Consider the following 21,300-nt stretch of genomic DNA (forward strand, 5'->3'; position numbering starts at 1 on the left):
TTTAGGAGCCTATGGTCAATTATACCTATATGTATTTTGTATATAGCCTACATAACGAAGTTTCCGGTCAGCGTAAGGGCAGCACTTTTCGGCCACGGTTTTATCGCTGTTGATCGTTCTGGCACACTTCTTGGAGTCGTATGTTATATGGCCTAAAACTTTATATGTCTTCGTGCGTCGTGACGCGGTAATGGCCAACTCCGATATGCCCACTTCTATAAATCTTGCGTATTTTATCTTGGTGGAAGAGTATCCAATAATGAAGGTACTTGGAAACTTGAAATCGCGCCCAGCGCGGAAATTTTTGGAAAAAATTGCATAAAATTTCATAAAATACTCTATAATTCATGCTAATTCACTAAGTCGAGCTCGTTCCCCCCAATTAGGGGACTTGGGGTGTGGCAGGTACGGTCCTGTCAATACCTGTATCTATATCCATAGGTAGGCCTACTGCTCGTTCAACTGGAAAGTTAGGGCACATTGCATTGAAACAGCAGTGACTTAATCTTAGCAGTCTACTCACAACTTTCCCGCAATCCTGATTGAAAACTCTAGACTCCAAGCCAAGCATGAGTATTTTATGAATATAATTTTTTTTTTCATAAATCGATTTCTCAATATTTTTGTGGGGGTCGCAGAAAGGCTAGCTGGGGGCCGCATGCGGCCCGCGGGGCCGCGGTTGGGAATCATTGCACTATACAGTTGATAAAAAGTAATCAAATAGCTATGGGAATACGTAAGCAAATTCCAATCCATATTCATCAAAATATACTATGGCACCAGTTCTGAATATATAAATTAAAATATCCAGGGCATTCGAATCTAGTCACAATATCGGGCTTGGAATTGATACAAACAGATATGGTGTAGCACAGCAGTCAACATTAATGTCACATACCGGTAGCCTAACCAAATGGTTATAGGTAATAAATCGACATAAGATACCGTAAGGTACTAATGATCTTCGCTGAATAGCCCTGCACCTACATAAGAAGCAATCTGATATTTGCAAGATAACTAAGCAGTAATCTACTAGCTGACGGCAACTTCCCGACCAGCTCAGTCACAATTCTGCCTTCCAACGTTAACAATGCAAGATCAGCAACCCATGCCTGCTAGCAGAGTGAACGGCGCGAAAAGACGTCACGCATCGATAATCATCGAAATGCACCCATTCGACTTATCTAGCATCGACCCTATTTTCACTTGTAATTCGCGTGATAAAACTAAAATCCATGCTAAGTTTACAAACGAGACTCAATAAGCAGTGAATATATATGAAAAATGGCTGTCAAACATAAAATAAAGTTTTCGGCCTAGCAACACGAAATTCTCCTGATGACTGTCGCTTACCAATGTGTTACATTATCTCTGGATCCAGAAAACCTAGCACATGAGAAAGAATAACGCCCGATAGGAAATCGCTTCAGGATAAAATCGATCCTCAAAATCCTCTTTTTGAAGTATTTTAAACATACCTCTAAATCTTGAAAATCAAAACCGTGAAAGAACCCTTCGAAACCATCCCGAAAGGTTCTTTTAAGGTTCTGTGTTTGCTGGGATATCCTCGACCACAAGCCTGACTTGTGCTTAAATTGAGACTACTGATAGTACTAAAGGCTCCTGCAGACTAACTTAATTAATTAGCTATGATGTAAATCTGTCACAATGTTCAGATTTTGGAAGAAGTGAAAATATGTTGCCTGAATCAAGCCTGTTTGGATGTTGACTTGACCTCGAAGATTTTGGAAAACACTTGGAGCTCTGCACTCAGTCTCCTGCAATCGCAAGAAATTCCGATAGAAATACAAAAAGTTATGGGTAAGTAAGAGACTTTTGCAAATTTAGTTAGTTGGCGGTCAATATCTGTCGAGTAGTTCTAGTTGCGGATTGTGAAAATGATTAGTTCAAATTTTACTTGCGGGTTTCGGGAAGTGAGTAATTCTTGTTCCAGCTTCGCAGTTGTGTAGGTGCTCAATAATTGAAAAACACATGTCATCGCGAGGGTGGGTTAAAATCGAATAGCCTACCTGAGTGATTCCACAGATCTAGTTAGATCAGGGGTGGGCAATTATTTTTCCCTGCAGGCCACCTCAGTAATAGAAAATAAGTTGGCGTGCCGAGCCAACATGTTCAGCTATATTCTCCAGTGTATTGATTTTCTTTATAAATGGAAAACAGTGAACTACATTGTTAATAAATACGTCTCCGTGGATGTGTTGATATTAGTTAGCCTAATGAGACGAGTACGGTTAATTAACGAAATGAAAATTTATATTTATTTTCCCTCAAGATAATGTTAAACATGATACATTTTGAATTCTCTGTAATACAGGTTTTATATAGATATATTAAAAGTTAGGCTATATCCTAACAGTTTCGACTTGATGAAATTGGCATATATATATCGGTTTCGGCCGACATGTGGCGGTACTTTTGGTCAAGGCTTCCTCGCCGTTGAGCTTATTTGCAGCACACTTTGCAGAGTCACATGTTAGCTGAAACGTCATTGTCAACGTCTTGGTGTGTCCTGACGCGCTAACGGCTGACGTCGAAATGCTGATCTCTATAAATTAGCTGTTTTTGCGGGTAGAGTGGTACCCATATTATTATCAAAACACCTAGTCACTATATATCGCGCGAAGAAAATTTGAATGAAGTTTCATAAATTATAGGATTTAAATGTCCATTTACGAAGTAATTTTTGGTGCTTCGAGCTCGGGCCCTCTCCATTTGAGGGGTCTGGAATGCGGCAGTTGCGGCCCTGTGTTTAGTGCTCCATACCTTCTTTGCATTTCAGCTTTCGACATTCTTTTTATGATATGCCCATTCACCCTTTATGTATGATGAGGTCTCATTAAAAACGCGCACTGACAATTGCAACAAGGAAGGTTTGAACCAAACTATATGGAAGGAGTAACTTATTGTGACTAATTGTTACGACTTACTTTGCTACATTGACTTTATTTTAAATCTGGATTACGCATACAAGCTTGGGAGGGACGTAGGCTATGTACTCGCGATATATTAATGAGCAGGCTTCAAAGTAAATCAATTTCCGTTCCAGCTCAGTTTATCCAGATTATGGTTTTATTCCACGCAGCAATATTGAAAAGTAGGTTTTATGTTTTTAATTCCAAGAAATGGCCACGCGTGCTTCTCAAAATAGCGGGCCTCACGTTGCCCATGGCTGAGTTCGATGTGTTATAGTTCATTAGTTGCGGATTTATAAAGGTCATTACTTCTTGGTAGAATATTATAGAAATAGGGTATTTCAAGTTGCCGATTTTAAAAACTGTCTGGTCCCTAAGGCAATGTTAAAATTTGCATATTTTTTGCCACGCCCATATTTGCAGTTCACACTACACAAACAGTAACTGCGTTGATTTAATTTTTAAAACGTTTTTTTTTCTCAAGTGTTTCACTTGAGCTGATCTCTCACTTTTCATTCAGGTAATCAGAAATTGGACTGGGTGGTCGGCATCCCCACCATTTTCAATGAACGCTTCGACAGCTTCCTGATTGTGGGTAAGGTGAGTTGTTGATAATGGCCAAAACTGGTTTGCTCAATAATACTACAAGACAATACTACAATAATAATAATAATACTGAATTCAGATTCAAGTGCTCGAATCATTATGCCCATCCCTACAAACAATGTGAGTTTAGTGTGCGCCATTGCCTCGCGGGAAAACCAGTCAAAAACCACTGATATTGTTAGTTGTGATTTAGTTCGTAAGCTCCTGATTTTAAAAGGTTGCTAGTATACTAGTTCTATAGTATCGAATTTTAAAAAGTTCTCGGTATAGTTGTAAGTTATAGTTATATTTGTGGATTTTGAAAATAGAGTAATGTTAGTTGCAATTCTAGTTTTGAATTTTATAAGGTGATTGATTAGTCCTAGTTTTAGTTTTACTTGCGGATTTGAAAAAGTGAGTAGTTCTGTTTTCGGAATTCCCAGAAACGACACAAACAACCTTTGGCCGGGTCACAATCACCAAAGTTGAACTCTGTCACCAAAATACAAGTTTTTAAATCCTGGATTTACCGCCCATCCGTGCATCAATCCATCCACTTATTAATAATTGGATAATCGTAGGTCGTAGCATCAAATAGTATAGTGGTGCACAGGTAAAGGAATGGAAGACTGTGCATACTTGATATTGTCGAGTTAAAAGTAGACAAGGTCAATTAATGTAATGAGGTGCTAATAGATTTTTGTCATCTTAACTGGTTGTGATGGATACAACTTTAAACCACCTTGGAAACTATTCATCTGTATTCTATCAACCCGTGTGCCTTGAATAGTGCATAGATGGTAATGACATTTATATTCATTATAGGATCCGAAGAATGTCTACCCGACGATTAAGCTCGATACTCTTCAGAAAAAGTGGACAATCCATTTCGATGGGGAATCTGTCGATGGAATAATGAGTTTCCATCATACATTGGCGACATATTGCGTTTTCAATATCAAGTTTGCGCCAGCGTCAGCGAGCTCATTGAACTTTTCGCAGATTTTCTTGCAAACATTCCAGATGTCAAATACAGCTAAATACATCTAACCACAGGGTATGTGTACATTAGTAGAGGTGAAAGGTCAATTTGAATCATTATTAGGACATGGGTAGGAACATGGATGTCAACAGGTCTACATGGATGTCGACAAGTTATCATGGGCCTTTTCCATGTCGACATGACCCAGGTGGGACCAGGTCTAGACTATGGGTACACCCATGATTATTTTTTACAGTGTAGAAAACATATGTACTCTGTTGTTGGAGTAGCTGATTTATTGCTGTGACTTTGAAAGAACCCTCGGGAAGTTACTATGCTTTTGTTTCACGAAAGTTTACGTGGTTCCGTTGTAATAAATTTGTGTAAACTAAACACGGATAGATACCGCAATTGTGCTGGACTTACACATGGTATTCACATACTGTACAAATACAAACTTTTGTGTAAACAAATCTGATCTTTCTGTAAGTACTAGTTCTGTGTTGAACTATTTGAATATTCAATTAAATAGTATATTCATATTGAAATGAACCCGAATATTTTCGGCTGACACTCGTCAGGGGTAATCGTCAGCAACTAGTAGAGAATTGGAAAGAACATTGTATATCAACAATCGTATCACAAAATATGACGTCACCAGCATGAAATTATCGAGACGACCGATTTCGAATCGTAGGTCGAGGTCGTTCACAATTCCATTTGTGTGCCTTGGAATCAACTTTTATCAAAATACACCAACCAAAACTCTGTCAACAAAAGGAGTTCGTGTATCACCTAAAAATAGTACATTGAACGTTCTCTCATTCGAAATTTCATGCTGGTGACGTCATATTTTGTGATACGATTGTTGATATACAATGTTCTTTCCAATTCTCTACTAGTTGCTGACGATTACCCCTGACGAGTGTCAGCCGAAAATATTCGGGTTCATTTCAATATGAATATACTATTTAATTGTATATTGAAGTTCTGTACCTCCAAGAAGCTCTTCAAATATTTGAATATTAGGATACATGAACATCCATTCAGACAATAAAGTTCTTGTGATATCCAAACAGTTTGAAAGCGTAGCCGACCATTCTGTAGTATCGTAATATAAGAATATCGAGTGACGTCGGATACTTTTGTGACGTAAATATCTTTCATATGCCTTTGGTAAGAAATAAGTTTTGTGGGATAATCATACACAGCCTACAAAAGTAAAACTTGTTGCGTTTGATTGTATACTTTTTATCGATGTCTTTGTGATGTTGAAAGACGGATGAGTTAACATTTAAATATAGTAAGCGGAAGAACTCAAGTAATAAATTTTACTCGTTTGAAATTCGACTCGTTTGAAAATGCCGATCAATGGAGTAGCAGTATCAATATGAGTCGTGTATTATTTATCGTGATATGCAACCAATCTTCTAAGCATAACTTTTCAAAAATTCGTCATGTCATAGAGAAGACGGTTGGTACGAACATCGAAACAAATGTACCTCGATTATCACGACAAAGGGAATTAAGATCAATGCAGTATTTCGGAGGTGGATGTGTATCATTTGGTATGTTCAGCAATCACTAAATGACAAAAATATCAAACTGTGCAATGTGCATACAACTCGGTTAGGTAAACGATAAAGTTACAAGTCGGATGTAATCTTGATTAACAGATGACAGCTTGATGATGTAAAGCTCAACCACTCCAGTGTGTTTATTGCAAAGTATTTGTCACAAAAAATATTGAATGAAGACCCACACCTCGGTTTTATTACTAAGCGAGTGAAAATAGTTTTTTGCTGGATGGATATGATTTGCACTTAAAAACGATCTACACCGATTAAGCGACGCTGTTTAATATCCGATGAGTGAGTGCAATTTCTTAGGGTTTGATTTAGCTAGTAAATTGCCGGCGATTCAATCACATAGAAGTAAGGTCTTTTAGTGACTGAGTATTGTGATGACATTTACTTTGACGAATGACAACGGGTAAGTTTCCAATTTCCCTGTTGGTGTGCGTTGCACAAATAGTTCTAGTATGCATTCAGTGAACATCATACAAATTGACAACGACTTTCAGTACTTGGTAGGATGATGACAAATATTCTGCAGGTTCAAATCGATATCACTACCATAAATGAAACAATACAAACATATTTTTGTAGATTTTTCAGTGTAGCACATACTTCGATTTTATTATTGCCATGAGTCTTATATTAACCAAGACCGGTTGCGTAGGATGGGTCCGGTGAAGATATTCCAATTGCTTCTGCGCTGATCAAAGCCTTAGAGTGTGACCTCGCAAAGTTTCTACATTTAGCACGTGCAACGGCGAGTCAGTGAAAGGGTTAAGTATTGATCAACCACTTCGACCGGTACTCGATACCCAACAGGTGATATTTTCACACTCTGTAAAGTACGGATGTTTCATTTCGCTGTCGCGAATCCCGACAATAAATCGTATCAATTGTTGGATTCAATAGTAACGACATGACATTGTGATATACTGACTCTACACGTCGTCGTTTCAATTACCCATTACGAATTGCGATATTAAAGCATTTTGTATCGGATGTGCATTGTGTGAATAATGGAATTATTACATCTTTAGCACCGGTTATCGCAAACGATGAATTTTAATAATTGTACAGGTTGTTGACTGTAATAATACCGATATTGTTGTTTCATCTTTAGTCTTAATTATTGTAAACGATTGCATTTGTAAACTATTTTCTGTTATCTGCAATATAATGATTGTTTTGTACCAACACGGATTAATTTCCCAATCAAGAACATTTCACGCATGCAAGTCTCATTTTACAAATTGATGTGTTAATAAAAAAAATTCTGAAAAGCTTGTTGATATCGCAATAACCAACACCGGTTCAATTACGTCATAATTTAATATTCAAGTCATGATCGACTATTACAAAATCTCGTATGTCAAACCAATGTGAAGGATGTTTACAACATGATAACTGTCAATGTAACACCAGCGTTCGATCGTAAGAAATGAATTCTCAACTACGTTGGTCAGACATTCAGATCTCGTATACTCAAAACATAAAATATGGTAATCTCAAGTCGCGTGCGCCGTGTAGTAATTACTTTTGTCTTACAAAATATACCGAGAGTAATTACTTTGTCTTGCGGAATATACCACGTAGCAGTTACTTTATCTTACAGAATAGTAACAACTTGTACCGTGGAATAAAAAAGACGATTCGTCGGCCTATGAATACAACCGAACTTGGTATGGATTTTAGGTTGTAATGATTGTATGTAGTCGTGTATACTTGGCTGTTTTTCATACGGATACTGTTTGAGTTGATCCGGCAAACACGCGATCAACATCCTTATTATTATTATTATTATTGATATAAGACATTGCATGTTTACAGACTTTGAATAATATTGTATTTATGTCAAGTGACAAATTAGCGGACTCGGGTACGATTCAACTTCAGTTGTGTAGTGAGTTTGATAGTGAAAAGGATTAACTCGCAAAGGATTAGAGTTAGAACATAAAGCACCAAGTTGTTGTTTTCGAATTTTGATATCAAGGTGACAAATTTACGCTTTCGGATACGATGCAACTTCAGTTGTTTGGTGGAACATTATCTTATGAGCGACCATGGGATTTTACAATTATTTCACACCTTTTTGAATAAGCGCTAACATGGCAAAGGATTAGGGTTGGAGCAGAAATAAGTGCGAAGTTGTCGGTATTCGAATCCCTGTCTGCGACGGTTCTGTAATTCGTTACTTGTTAAATCTTACCAGTGAAATCCAGTTCTGCGACATACTGATTACCAAAATAGTACCCTGTAAGCCAGTGGTTCTTAACCTTTTTTCTTCCAGCGCCCCCTTTCAAAAATTATCGTGCTCCAGCGCCCCCCAACTTCATATTGTAAGGAATGTAATAAAGACAATGAGTAAGAGGGAGGGCCGTAATAGTACTTCGTCAACCCCCCTAAAAACGATTGCCTTGCGCACCCATAGCGTGATAAACTGAACCTCTGAGGGCTTTGCCCCCACGAGCCCCATATCGTGATTTTGATGGTCAGCAAAGTTTGTGTGGCCTGGTCGCCCTAGGTACCAAATTTTCTATAATGCATGAATGGAAAGGGGGTAATTACATATATAACTCGCTATAAACTTTTCATCCTCTCAGCCCACGTAATCAGATTTACCAGTAGCACTGAGTGAGCTGTTGTATAGGAAAATAAAGGGCACGTAATTGATAATTAAACATATTCGGGCGTGCCCGCAGGTACAATTATTCGTTACCAGGGCCGTAACAGCACTTCGCCAGCCCCCCTACAAACAAAAAACGTTGGTCCGGGGCCCCCATCGGGTGATAAACCAAACTTCCGGGAGACTTCACTCCCAGACCTCTATTAGGCTGTCCGCTATTGGCTGATAGCCTATTAGGTATCTACATTAGGTGTCCATTTACTGAGGCAGCTATGCTCGCCTAGTCGCGCGAAGCGCGAAAAATTTCACTAATTAATGATTAAATTGGTCAATATCATCGGGAATTGTATGTAAATTGAAATCAATTTTTATCCTCTCTATGCTCATGTAAACACATTTACCGGTAGAGCTGAGTGAGGTGCAATGTTCCCTCTAAGCTGCGCACGTGCGCAGTGCTGACACGGTCTCTGCGCACAGGAAATCTACGTTGCGCACAACAAATCCGAAGTTATTACCTTTTTTTAGTCGTTATACGCACTGTTATCCAAGGGTCAGCGCAGTGAGTTGTTGACTGTGCGCAGACTCATCAAAAGTTGACGCGAACATTGTGAGGTTTCTTGAAAACTGTAGGGCCCGTTACTAATAATTAAACATGTTCGGGCGGGCGAGCCCGTTGGTATGACTTCGTTGCATGATGTTATTTCGTGACCCCCTGTCTGCAATATCAAAAAATATAGAATCGCTCAACGGGGATATCGCCCAACAGGAATATCCCTGTCGCCCAATCGTACTAAACTAAAAGACGCACCAATTTCAGATTGGTATTTCCTCAATGACATATAATTTTGCCCTGCCCGATGGACTTCGTCTTCTGGGGTTCAGATTGGCAAGACAGGAACATTCGGTGTCAGTCATTTAGGCGCCCATGGACAATCAAACCTATATGTATTTTGAAGGCTATATGTAGTGAAGTTTTCGGTGTTAATTTGCCCTGAATACTCATTAAGGATAAGTCCTATCACCAAATCATCTACTGCAAAGCCATTTTTCTCCAGCGCCCCCCATACCGCCCCCCTGAGCCCAGCGCCCCCCATATCGCCCCCTGAGCGCTTCCGCCCCCCTTCAAAGTCGCCAGCGCCCCCTGGGGGGCGCTGTGGGCAAGGTTAAGAACCACTGCTGTAAGCGATCGATATGTCTGTAACACCAAGTTACGAGAGATGGCTACGTCTGAGGTTGTTATCTTGCCGGCCACCGCTGGATTTGTAAACTATTTCACACCTATTTGAAGTGTTAGTTTGCGAGCGCCGCTATTGTTGGTATTCAAATTACCGTCTACGACGGCTCTGTGGTAAACCAATTACCAAAATATTACCACGTGAGTGATTCATAGATTTAGCAAACTATTTGACACCTTTTGTTTTTGCTGAAAGTACGACATGCCGCCGCAGCCTATACCCGAAAGTACGAATCACCGCCGCGCCCATGGGAATAAGGATATATTGGTGTCACACTCACCGTAAACGTTAGTATTACCTTGAATCGGTCATATATAATAATCTATGATATACGCATTAAATAAGGACAAATCACGTGACTGTTTACTATACCTGGTACTTATCAGTGATGAGCGGAGTTCCTCCGACTCCGAGGATCTCAATCCCAGACTCCGAGATAACCCGAAGAATCTTGTCCAGTCTCCGAAACATCCATATCGGTAGAGGTAGTTATTCAAAAACATTGTCGAAGAATCCCAATTGATGTTTTCGATAACCTGTCTGATATTCAGACCAGTATTTTTGGTATCCGTGAATTGACGAACAGTCGCAACATTACTTCTGAGAGTCAAGTTCTCTCCGACAAAATGGACAAGCTAATAAAACTGCGACCCTTTAGATCGGTCGACATATCTGTAGTGATGCCAGTCATCCCATAAGACTTGATAGCAACTCTTAGTTCCTCTGACAGCTTCTGCTTCAAAGATGAAGCCTCCTCCTCCTACTTATGTTTCACCGTAAATCTGGATGGCAAAACGTCTTCTGCACTCACTTTGTCATGCATTGCCCCAATTTCGATCGAGGCATCAGCCATCTGCTTGAGGCCCGTCCCCTCAACAGAGCTCAGTGGTCTCATACCATGGGCTACAAAGGAGACAACAACACGGCAAACCTTCTCCTTTGATTTCTCGCTTACTTTTTTGTTGGAAGAAAGAAAGGAAATTTCTTCAACTGCGATCCATTCTTCTTACACGCTTCGATATGTCTTCGAAAATGCGACGTACCACTTGTCAATTTGTGATGCTTTAGCTGAACATTGCAATTTTGACATCTCGCAAACCCAGTATACTGGCCATTATTATCATGCAGCATCAGAGTGAAATCCTTCACACGTCACTTTTTTTCTGCGTCTTTGTGGGTAACTCACTTGACGTCAACGGTGCTTCAGCCATTATATTAAAACGACGAAAGAAAACCAGTCAGTTCGAACTAACTACCACTAACCACTAACCTCACACCACTAAAATCGACGATCACATCACAGCTTTCAGTAAATTAAGTTCCGCATTGCCATGAAGCAGTTGATGGAGCTGCGCTAGACATACATGATGCATCACTGACGCACCGATCGACGCTCCTTGGAGTTGACTAAATGACTAGTGACTTCCAATTTTAAAGCTGCTACATGATATTTGGAGTTTGAGACAGACCAGCAGCAGAAACGTGATTGCGGTGCTGATTTTTCTTATCACATCAAAGTCATTTCTCAATCAAACCAAACATTACATGACGAAAATTCAGAAGAGTCCTGGATGACTGATTACGTCAATCAATATTGAAGGAAGCGAAGTTGACGGGAGCTGCGAGCAGAGCAAAGCAGACGGTTGTAGTTATTTAGTGTGGCTGTTCAGAAATTCGGAATGTTTTGCTTTTACAGGGTTAGTTCAGCTCACCTTAGTGATTTATATATTGTTGAAATCTTTGAAGCGGGCTTAAATGCTGGTATGCGTCTGTGAGCGGATCTTACTAGCGAAAATTCGTCGCAATGTCATTAAATCATTATAACACATTGCATAAGTTATTATTGTTTCAATCCAGAAACTTGCTTGTTGTATGTATATTTCTCACAGATATAAAAGTAATATTGATGTAACACTTAATATCGATATCTCTAACTGCAAAGTGCAATTACGATGAAAGCTGCGAAAAGTTATCACAAAAGTGGTATCGAATATTATCTTGTTTCAACTGATACCAACGTTGGGAATACATTTTCACAAAATGGACCTATTACTACGTTGAATGTCGTCAGGATAATGGGATATATTCCGTTATGATCACGAACTTGCTGGAAGAATCAGGGCAGCTAGAGGTTGTACCACATGGAAGCCCCGCTGTTTGTTGCTGATTGTAAATGTTTCGCACAATTACTGGGGTAGCATGAAAATCAGTCACGAAACAAATACGCAAGGAGGAATGCGACCATAAAAGACTGCAATAACAGCAACGTGGAAGATTCTGGAGATCTTATCTCATAATATGGTGACATTCAGCTGTGGATTCAAAGACTGCATCTCAAGGCAGGGAGCAAATGATGCACTGCGAATGATATTGGGTGCCTTCAATTTTGTGAACTACAGACACTGCTCAACGAAAATGCCTTGCTAGATCACTAGGTTACTCTCCAGTCCCCAATTGCAGTGCAGATAGCTGATTTTTATGCACTTGGCAATCATTTTTGCATGTTACCCGTCATATTACAACTTTACAAGGTGTCAACTGTCTGTGTTTTGGTCTGTAATAGTGTCTTCTGGTCAGAGCTATCGAAAGATATCCGGAGCAAAACTTACAACACTCCGTAAAACTCCGGAAAAATATATCTAGTAAACTCAGACTCCACTCCGAGTATCACAAAATTGGCAAATCTCCGCTCCGGATACACTCCGACTCCGTTCCGATGCTCATCACTGGTACATATATTCAACACCGTGCGAGAGATGCCTATACCCGAAAGCACGACATGCCAATGCACCCAAGAACACATGGCGAATCACCACCACAGCCTATATCTGAAGCGTTAGCATGTCGCCGCACCTATACCCGAAAACATTAGCATGCCACCCCCGATTTTCACGTTAGCATGCCGCAGCAGCCTATACCTGAGAGGGTACCATCATCGCCGCACCCATAAGAGCCCTTGTTACCATGCCACCGATCGGGGGGTGTAAAAGGGTCACCATGCCACCACGGGTTAGCATGGCACCGCGCCCACAAGAGCCCCAGGCACACCCAGACCGATCATATATACTACTGGTGTCACACTCGCCACAAATGGTAGTATTTGACTCAGACAACCGTATCTACTGATCTGAGGTTTGCAGGTTCAGTAGTGAGTAGACTTTACACTACAGTTACGTAAAGATTTAATTGTATGCAGTTATCGTTATCGTTGCCACATGCTTAGGGCACATAGTAGACGAGAAACCCCGGAAAATGCTCTGGGTTAGCAACAATGGTTCGATTCCGGGATGAAATGCATGAGAAGTAATTTAGGTTTTGCAGCCTAAGAGGGTGTAAATAGGATTCTTGATGGGATTTTTGTATATCCACCTTCAAATATGGGCACAGTTTATGCAGTGCGTAGAAAACGTCTATATGACACAACACGACATTTGACAACACCAAACCACAACATCAAACACCTATTCAGGTCTTTAGTTTTTTTTTTTTTTACATGCAGCATATTCTCTTTGGCGTAGTCACCAACGGAAAAATATGTAGAGTGTATCGTCTCTGAGGCAAAAGATGACATGTTGTAGTTGATGACTCACGATGAAGCAACTGCTAATGAGATATTATCAATGCGCTCGGTCACCGAGTCAGCAGGACCAAAGGACGAACTGGAAGAACGAAGGATCGCTACTGTAGCTCTAAAAAGGGCAGCATCGAGAACGGTTGCTACATTACTCACCAATAAAGTAGAGAAGTGCCTACATAAACACTCTCACAATACACATATGCTACCATGAATAGCCTCACAATACACATATGCTACCATGAATAGCCTTTCTTTTACAGCTTCCTTTAGCTTCCCAAATACTCGGAAATATGTGATATACTGTTTTAAGCTGTTCGGGGGATTCTTATATTGCAACTTTTTGCAATTTTTCTTCATTTTTTCCCACAACCTTATGCAAGTTTTAGAAGTTTTCATGCAACCAAATTTTTAGTGGAAATAATTGGCACCGTGTAAATCTGAGGTCTCAAACTCAAATGCGCTCGCGGGCCAATTTCCTAGTTTTCCAAGACGCCGTAGCCGCTGTTAATTTTCAACACAATTTCTGATGGTACCTACATTAAAATCACAAAGCCCATTCACATAAAATCGCGCGTATGGCGAAGACCATCTACCAGCTAAATTGGCCAAAAAAATTCCACAACAAATAGGCCTAATTCCACAATGCGTCTAGTACCCCCTTATGTGGTACTTCGTACCCCGAAGCGGTCTACGGGCCCTGGTAAAAGGCCTCTAGAATAGAAAGGTCCAATCGCCGATGAATTCATTGGTGTTACAGCTTTGGAGCGCACTACTACCATATACTCGCCACTGATAATAACATGGATAAAGTGAACAAACAACAATGCAGCATGTAACCAACTATACGTCACGGGGGCCGATGGTTGCCATGCTGACCTGATTAAATAGCTATATACCTTACGCAACGCAAGCTACGACCTTTTGATATATTAATATTCCTCATTTTAGTTCCATTGATTGTTGCGTCCGTAGGATTACCAAATCACGGTTCCGAGTCGCAAGTCTTTCTCTGATTTTTACATTCGACCAGACTCAACTCGAGTCATTTTTGTTTAATCATCAAGTCAATCCGAAATCGAGTAATTTTACGAAAGGTCTCAGCCAGCCAAATCACAATTTTCAGTCACGAATCATCAACGGGTCATATTTTATCATCATGAAATAGAAATGTGACGTAATAGCTGATCTTCTACCGCATGGTAGCTTTCAAAAGTGATATGATAGTGTAGTTTCTTGAGATTTCAGTGATTTTAGAGTAGTTTTATGGTGAACTTGTATCTTATATCTAAAAGAGATATGTGGCCCTTGAATATGTTGTCGAATACTTGAAATTCCAAAATGCCGTCACGGGCCGCATGCGGCCCAAGGACCACGTGACCGCGTGTTTTTGACCTCTGATGTAAATAGATCGCTTGATCACTTCACTGTCGTTGAATTTAAAGTTCCTTCTGATTTGACGTACATTCAGGCCAGACCACAGGCACATATATTTTCCCTGGGTCAATTTTTAGGGCGATTGAGTTTTGCTAAGAGTGCCTTGGATACGGAACGATTCGAGTATCTCATACCCTAATAATTTCGAGGAACTTGTCCATAAATGCAACATTTTAGTGCAACTTAATTGCCAAAAATGAATGCAACTTTTATGAAAGATAAGTGCAACTTTCCATGTATTTGACTGCAACAAACACGTAACCTACTGATCACCGGCGTTTTATGAACAGGTTGTAAATAACTGCACCTATAGAGGACAAATCTATCTAAGACCCGCCCAATTCCGTTTTCCCAAGTAGGGTAGATGTAGTAACGATGCATCAAAAATCGCAGAATGATCTCTGGACCCCAAATCTTCAGCTGATAACAGTAGATCTTTTGTTGACTCAGCACTTAGATACAAGCTGTACATGCCATATACATGAATATCCGTCTTTGCAAAAAATATTTATGAACGTTCAAAATTTATTTTGTAAACGTATCATCGGTCCAACCCGGTGGGTCCGCAGACACACGATCTGGGAACCAATGAGACACACGCTCAGATACTCAAATAATACAACTTCTATTGCTGTGTAACATAATCTAAACTACAGTGAAACCAAAGTAGAATGTTTGGTTGTAAACGTCAAAAATAGAATAGTTATCAAGTCAAATATGTGTCAAGTATGTGAGGAATGATTTTGAAGCATGCAATGGATTTATCATATAGAATTTGGCAAGCATTTTCAGTTCCAGAGCTACATCTCCCCTGCAGCAATAACAATAAATTTGCTGGCAATTCCAAGTACAGCAATAATAAAAAAAAAAACTTGGTGGACTTGACAATCAATAATCCCGCTCGTGATCCGGAATGAGTCATTGTAGTTTTCACTTTATTGGATGTATATCTACCGAAGCCGTCCAAATGCGTTTTGTAACTGAGTCGAGCATCAAATGTCATAACGAAATAATTATGCTCGTTTTGTACTGGATGGAAGGTTTGTCGGTCCCCTTAAAATGCTTTGTGACCCGAAGGTTAAAAAGAGCTTAGCTATGGGCTATTGTCTTAGCAAACTGACGGTGCAGCATATTGATGGTGCAGCTGATATTTATTTATTTATTTACCAGTCTTCAATTGTGGATATGTAGTACCTTCTCACGTTGGACGCGTGTTGGCGGTGCTAATGTGATGAGAAGCCTGTCGTCAATTGAATATTATACCATTTTCAGTACATATATATTTGTGATAATAACAGTAAAGTGTCTCCGCTAGTCACCGGTCCAAAATATTTCCGGAATATAACTCATGAGGCACTCATCTCAATGAAACTAACATGTTTCTGTTCTCTGTGATACTCCGACAATAATGCTACAATATGACTGTTTGACACGACAGGTATTTGTCGTAACGAACTATTTGTATGGGAATATGCCTACATAACACAAATACGCGTAAAGCATCATATGGTTCATTGTTATTACAAGGTTACCTCATTGCCAAGTTAAAATTAATTTTAAAACATGATATATATGTATATGTAATATAACCCATAAAGTACACTGTTAGTGACAAACGAGGGGATTGTAACTCCATATACCATGTCATAAGAATGTAAAAGTCATATTTTTTCATGGGACAAATCCTCACGCGAGTTGCTGAATTTGGTTCATTCCTATTTCTTTTATCCTAAAGTAAACTTGGCGATGAGTCAAGATGGTAAAGTTTAAAGATATGTTCATTAGCAAATATTCATTTTGTGTTGTTTCTAAACATACCGGATTGTAGGCTATTTAGTTTTAAAAATGATTCCTGTTTCGAGTAAGACTAAGAGAAAAGCAAACTTGATAAATGCTGCCCCGATTGATAAGCAATTTACAACCATAACTAGTTACAAATAGCCTAATCCGACAAGTCAAGGCCATGGAAATTGTTATAAGAAAATCTGATCATTGTTTGGCTGTATCAAGTAAATTGCTACGCAATGTTATCGGCAGGCTATATATCCATACACGACATTGTCATCAGTCATTCATGAGTATTCCTCATCTATTCGGAGCCTTCAGATCTGATTTCATCTTAGCCAATTCCTTTAATCGCAGTATCTACGGATTTCTTCAAGCCTCTCCGTTTGCGCTGTAATATATACATATGAATAAGCAGTTATGAGGGTTAGGCCTGATCTCGAGAACGCCTGTAATATGAGACACAGAAAAGTATGTGAGAATTTACGAAATCACAGCATTTGTCACGAGGTCAACACTGGCTATGATCATGAAAAAACGTATTGAGCAGTGGCGGCTCGTCCTATAGGGCAACTGGGGCATTGCCCCACCTAAAATTCTGTTCAATAACAATTTAACCATTTATAGACGCACAGCGCTCAATATATACCGAGATCACAGCGAAACCCGCGTTCTTCTTGTGCTTTCGCTTGCAAATGCCCATACATAGAGAAGTCTCTGCGAAAATCGAATTCTCTTCTGTGTTTTCGCTTTGTGAATGCCTAGCCGGGGCTTGCCCCGGTAGCGCTCATAACAAGCTTTCACTATCTATTCTCTCAAAGCCGCGCACAATTAAGAAACGGTGATATACTCTCTCCTATTCGTAAAATGGCCGAGCAACCGGGGCATATATGCCTGTCGCCCCTAAGGTGTGATGTAACAATCGTATCTATGTCTGAACTCGGATACCGTGATATGCGTTGAGTCGACCTTTGGTGGTATAGGTCGATTTTGATGGTGTTTCACACCATGATAATTCTTGAAACTTGGTATGTCATGTCGTGATGGTGGTATTTAACACTGTCCTAAGTTTCAGGGTTTCTACTCAAAGTTTAGGGTAGTAATTCCGTTTACAAAGTCGAGTGTGTGCTGATCCGTCATGTATCGCAAACATATTTCACGCAAAGCCAGTATTGGTCTCCATTAATTTTAACGATGCTCCTTAGCTAGATCCGCCATGAGCTTTTACATGGTATGTCTTGATTTTAGTATCGAACGCTGTGCCAAGTCTCAAGGTTGGCACTCAATGATTAGGGCAGCAATTTCGTTATCAAGTTCGAGTATGGTAGAGATGTGCGCTGATCTGACACTTAGCCTACCTAACGCATTGCGGATTTCACGCAAAAGCCGGTGTATCTGTGTTCCATACTGAGATAGGTGATGAGATGATGATATCATGAAACAGTTTACTAACATCCTCGGTTTGCATTCAAATATTTAGTTTTATTTTATATTCTCCAATGTCAATTTCACCGTGGAATGGTGGCCATCGGGCCATTTGCTCACAATTACAACCCCTGTCAAGCGCGATAGCTGTTTCGTTTTCGATGGCGGCTAACAGCAGCTGATCGCTTGATCAGCCTATTCCTCAGAAAATTTTAGGCAAAATTCGGTGTTGGTCTGTTCGTATTAATTTCGACAGTGTGCCATACCGAAAACGGTCATGATGAGGCTGCTTCTCGATGATTTCATGTAACAGTGTACCTAGTTTTCGGCTTTCATCCACGTGTTTATTCGGTAATATATTTTCCGAAGGCGATTTTGCAGCAGACACATAGTCACTATAGACCGTAAGCCGTATGTGTCGTGTGACAGTCTCCAGCAGCCTCAAGGCCAAAATCTCCCGAGCTGTACCGGGAGCGAATTTCCGAGGCTGCTATCCGTAGTTCTTCAGAACAGACTTGGACAACTAGATAATTCTAGTTGTCTAATTTCACTAAATTAGAGCGAAATGCCAGTAATCTAATTCTAATCTAATTTGTGAAATGCTTCCGTGCTCCAATTCTAATTCTAATCTAATTTGTGAAATGTTCTTATGCTCTAATTCTAATTCTAATCTAATTTGTGAAATGTCCGTATTCTCTAATTCTAGTTCTAATCTAATTATTGTTTTTCTGAAAATGCCTCTTTGTCCGAGGCGTATTGCACTATTGCAGTGAGTTAAAAAGAATATCCCTCTTGCGCAGGGAAATCCAGTGCCAAGCCGCCATCTCCTTACTTACACCGTGCAGTCATAGTAGATATTATGACGAACAATAGCCTGCTAGAGTAGCTTGTAGTCTGCGAACAACATTCTAGTTTCTAAAACCTTACGTTAGTACATCGCCATTCTTACTAACTTGGGCGATGCCCACGGTTACCATAAAAGAAGTAATATTTCATTAAAGTATAGTAAAAATCGAGCCAAGCTTGGTGTACAGAAGTTAACCATTCTCATGGTTATGGGAATGCACTGTTGTTGTTGTTTATTAAACAAAAATATGTGGCGCTTATCGCCTCACGGCCTTTTGCACCACGCACTGTGATTTGATGTGAACTGCATTTTGCTGTATTCATTTCCCATATACAATTTCATTCAATTTCCAAGTTTCTGCGAACTAAGCAGCTCTAATTCTAATTCTAATCTAATCTGGAAAAAGCTTAGTAGATCTAATTCTAATTCTAATCTAATTTGAGAAAAGCTGTGTTGCTTCAATTCTAATTCTAATCTAATTTGGAAAAAACTGTGTAGCTCTAATTCTAATTCTAATCTAGTTTGAAAAAAACTGTGGAGCTCTAATTCTAATTCTAATCTAATTCAGAAAAGCTGAAAATTTTCTAGTTGTCCAAGTCTGCTTCAGAATGATGTTTTGGATTCAATATGACATGTCCAATCTATGAGATAACAATGGCGTATGTGTCCGAACTCGATGACCTTTCCAGTTAGGCTTACGCAATCTCTCTAGTTATAGTCATTTCCATTTCTGCAGATAATTTGTCAGGTATAGTGCGAGACTGCGAACATGAACCGTGTCGAATCTTTGTTCCGTATGCCGTTTACGCAGTTACCACACTTCAAGTCACAGCTCACCGGCAGACCTCTCGCGGCACATACGTTAAGATCACTGTTATCGGGAAGCTCGTGTTACCGTACCACCAAGTCATTTGTTTACGTTGGAAAACGCCATTGTGACGTCATGTTGATAAAAAGTCGCTTGCAGCCCTTGCCCCACCACCCGATATTGTCACGAGCCGCCACTGGTATTGAGGCAAATGAGACCAATTTACAGTCCCGGGAGTCCGATTCGTAACCACGGAATGGTATGGGACGACAAATGCGCACATTACAAACGTTCTACTAGTACGCGGCGGATCGGCCAATTCCCTGATCCAACTCCGATTCGACTCCTAGGCCGGATTATTAAAATGGCCTAGATCCGATCCGAAAAACTCCGATAATATTCATCTACGAGTATTATTTCTAGTAAACCACAGTAGGCCATGACTAGTTTGATCATACGGCTCAGGTTATATATTGAAAATTGCAACAAGAGAAGCATGACCATAAAAGTCACTGGTTCGTATTGAAAACAGGTTGTTATTTTCGGCTAATGGCGTGTAGTTAGTAGTTATGTCATGCTCATCAATAGCCTCAATATCGATTTTGACATAATCAAAGATGCACGAATCCGGTAATAAAACAAAACCCAATACAACTTCATTGTATGTCAGACGTGAAATGAGGGATGGGATCGAACCAATTCAAAATGAGCCGGTATCTGACGTTTGTTTATAAACAGGACTGTGGAGTCGGTAAACTTCACGACTGACTCCAACTCCTGACATTTTAAATATACCGACTATAACTCCGACTCCGACTCCTAAGTCTTTGAAGTTACCGACAGTGTTACCAATTTAATTTTGAAGTGAATTGGTAAACCATGTCGATGTCGCATCGCACATATGACGATTTATGAGGTGGCGGTTGCTGTAGGCCTATATGCATTATAGTGAAATAATGTCGGCATATTCAGAAGATGTGTGTAATCAACTGACAGCGACGCATTGTCTAGTAAATCTGACGCAGATACTATTGAGGAATTATCACATTAAGGTAAGTCATTGAGTGGTAAGTAGTGTAGTTGGATTCGTTTCGTGCAGGCCAATCAAATTACGCCACGTCGCCTTAATTGCCACGCCCATAGTGCCACATCATCCATCCATTGCTATATCATCGCTGCATTGATTGCCGCATCTTGATACTTTTCTCAGATATTGTATTATGTGTATTTAGGACTAATATCATCCGTCCATATTTTTTAAACTTGATTTTATGTGTATAAGTTACGGTTTCTGCAGTTTCCACATTTTACGACTCATGATTGCCGCGTCAAAACTTACCTTGGCTAGAATCGACAGATTTTCTATTATGTGTATTTAGGACTATGTATTTAAATTCCTATTCAGATTATACATAAATGCGAAAACTATGATGTCTATGTAAGGTTATATTCTCCGGATAATATTATTAATATCAAAATTCTACACATC

The 21,300-nt window shown here is 39.8% G+C and overlaps 3 protein-coding genes across 7 annotated transcripts in view; 2 read left to right on the forward strand and 1 right to left on the reverse strand.

The window, feature by feature from the left end:
• The window catches only part of LOC145434587 (uncharacterized), a 191,676-nt gene that overhangs the window by 148,565 nt on the left and 21,811 nt on the right, over nucleotides 1-21,300 (forward strand). The window lies entirely within an intron of this gene.
• On the forward strand, nucleotides 734-4,755 carry LOC145434586 (uncharacterized). The gene is made up of 3 exons (XM_080311925.1): nucleotides 734-1,821; nucleotides 3,454-3,533; nucleotides 4,344-4,755. Exons 1-3 carry the CDS (start codon nucleotides 1,818-1,820, stop codon nucleotides 4,566-4,568), a joined length of 309 nt encoding a protein of 102 aa, XP_080168051.1. The 5' UTR covers nucleotides 734-1,817; the 3' UTR covers nucleotides 4,569-4,755.
• The window catches only part of LOC145434592 (uncharacterized), an 80,662-nt gene continuing 74,815 nt past the window's right edge, over nucleotides 15,454-21,300 (reverse strand). For all 5 annotated transcript variants that reach the window (XM_080311935.1, XM_080311934.1, XM_080311936.1 and 2 more), the window contains one exon: nucleotides 15,454-17,122. Coding sequence is in view for 2 of the 5 variants with exons in the window: in XM_080311936.1 (XP_080168062.1) it covers nucleotides 17,079-17,122 (44 nt within the window). In the remaining 3 variants the exon portion in view is untranslated. The remainder of the gene's footprint in view (nucleotides 17,123-21,300) is intronic.

This window comes from Botryllus schlosseri, chromosome 2 (assembly GCF_051294905.1).
Source record: "Botryllus schlosseri isolate E-star chromosome 2, Bs_hap1, whole genome shotgun sequence".
In the NCBI taxonomy this organism is placed as follows: domain Eukaryota; kingdom Metazoa; phylum Chordata; class Ascidiacea; order Stolidobranchia; family Styelidae; genus Botryllus; species Botryllus schlosseri.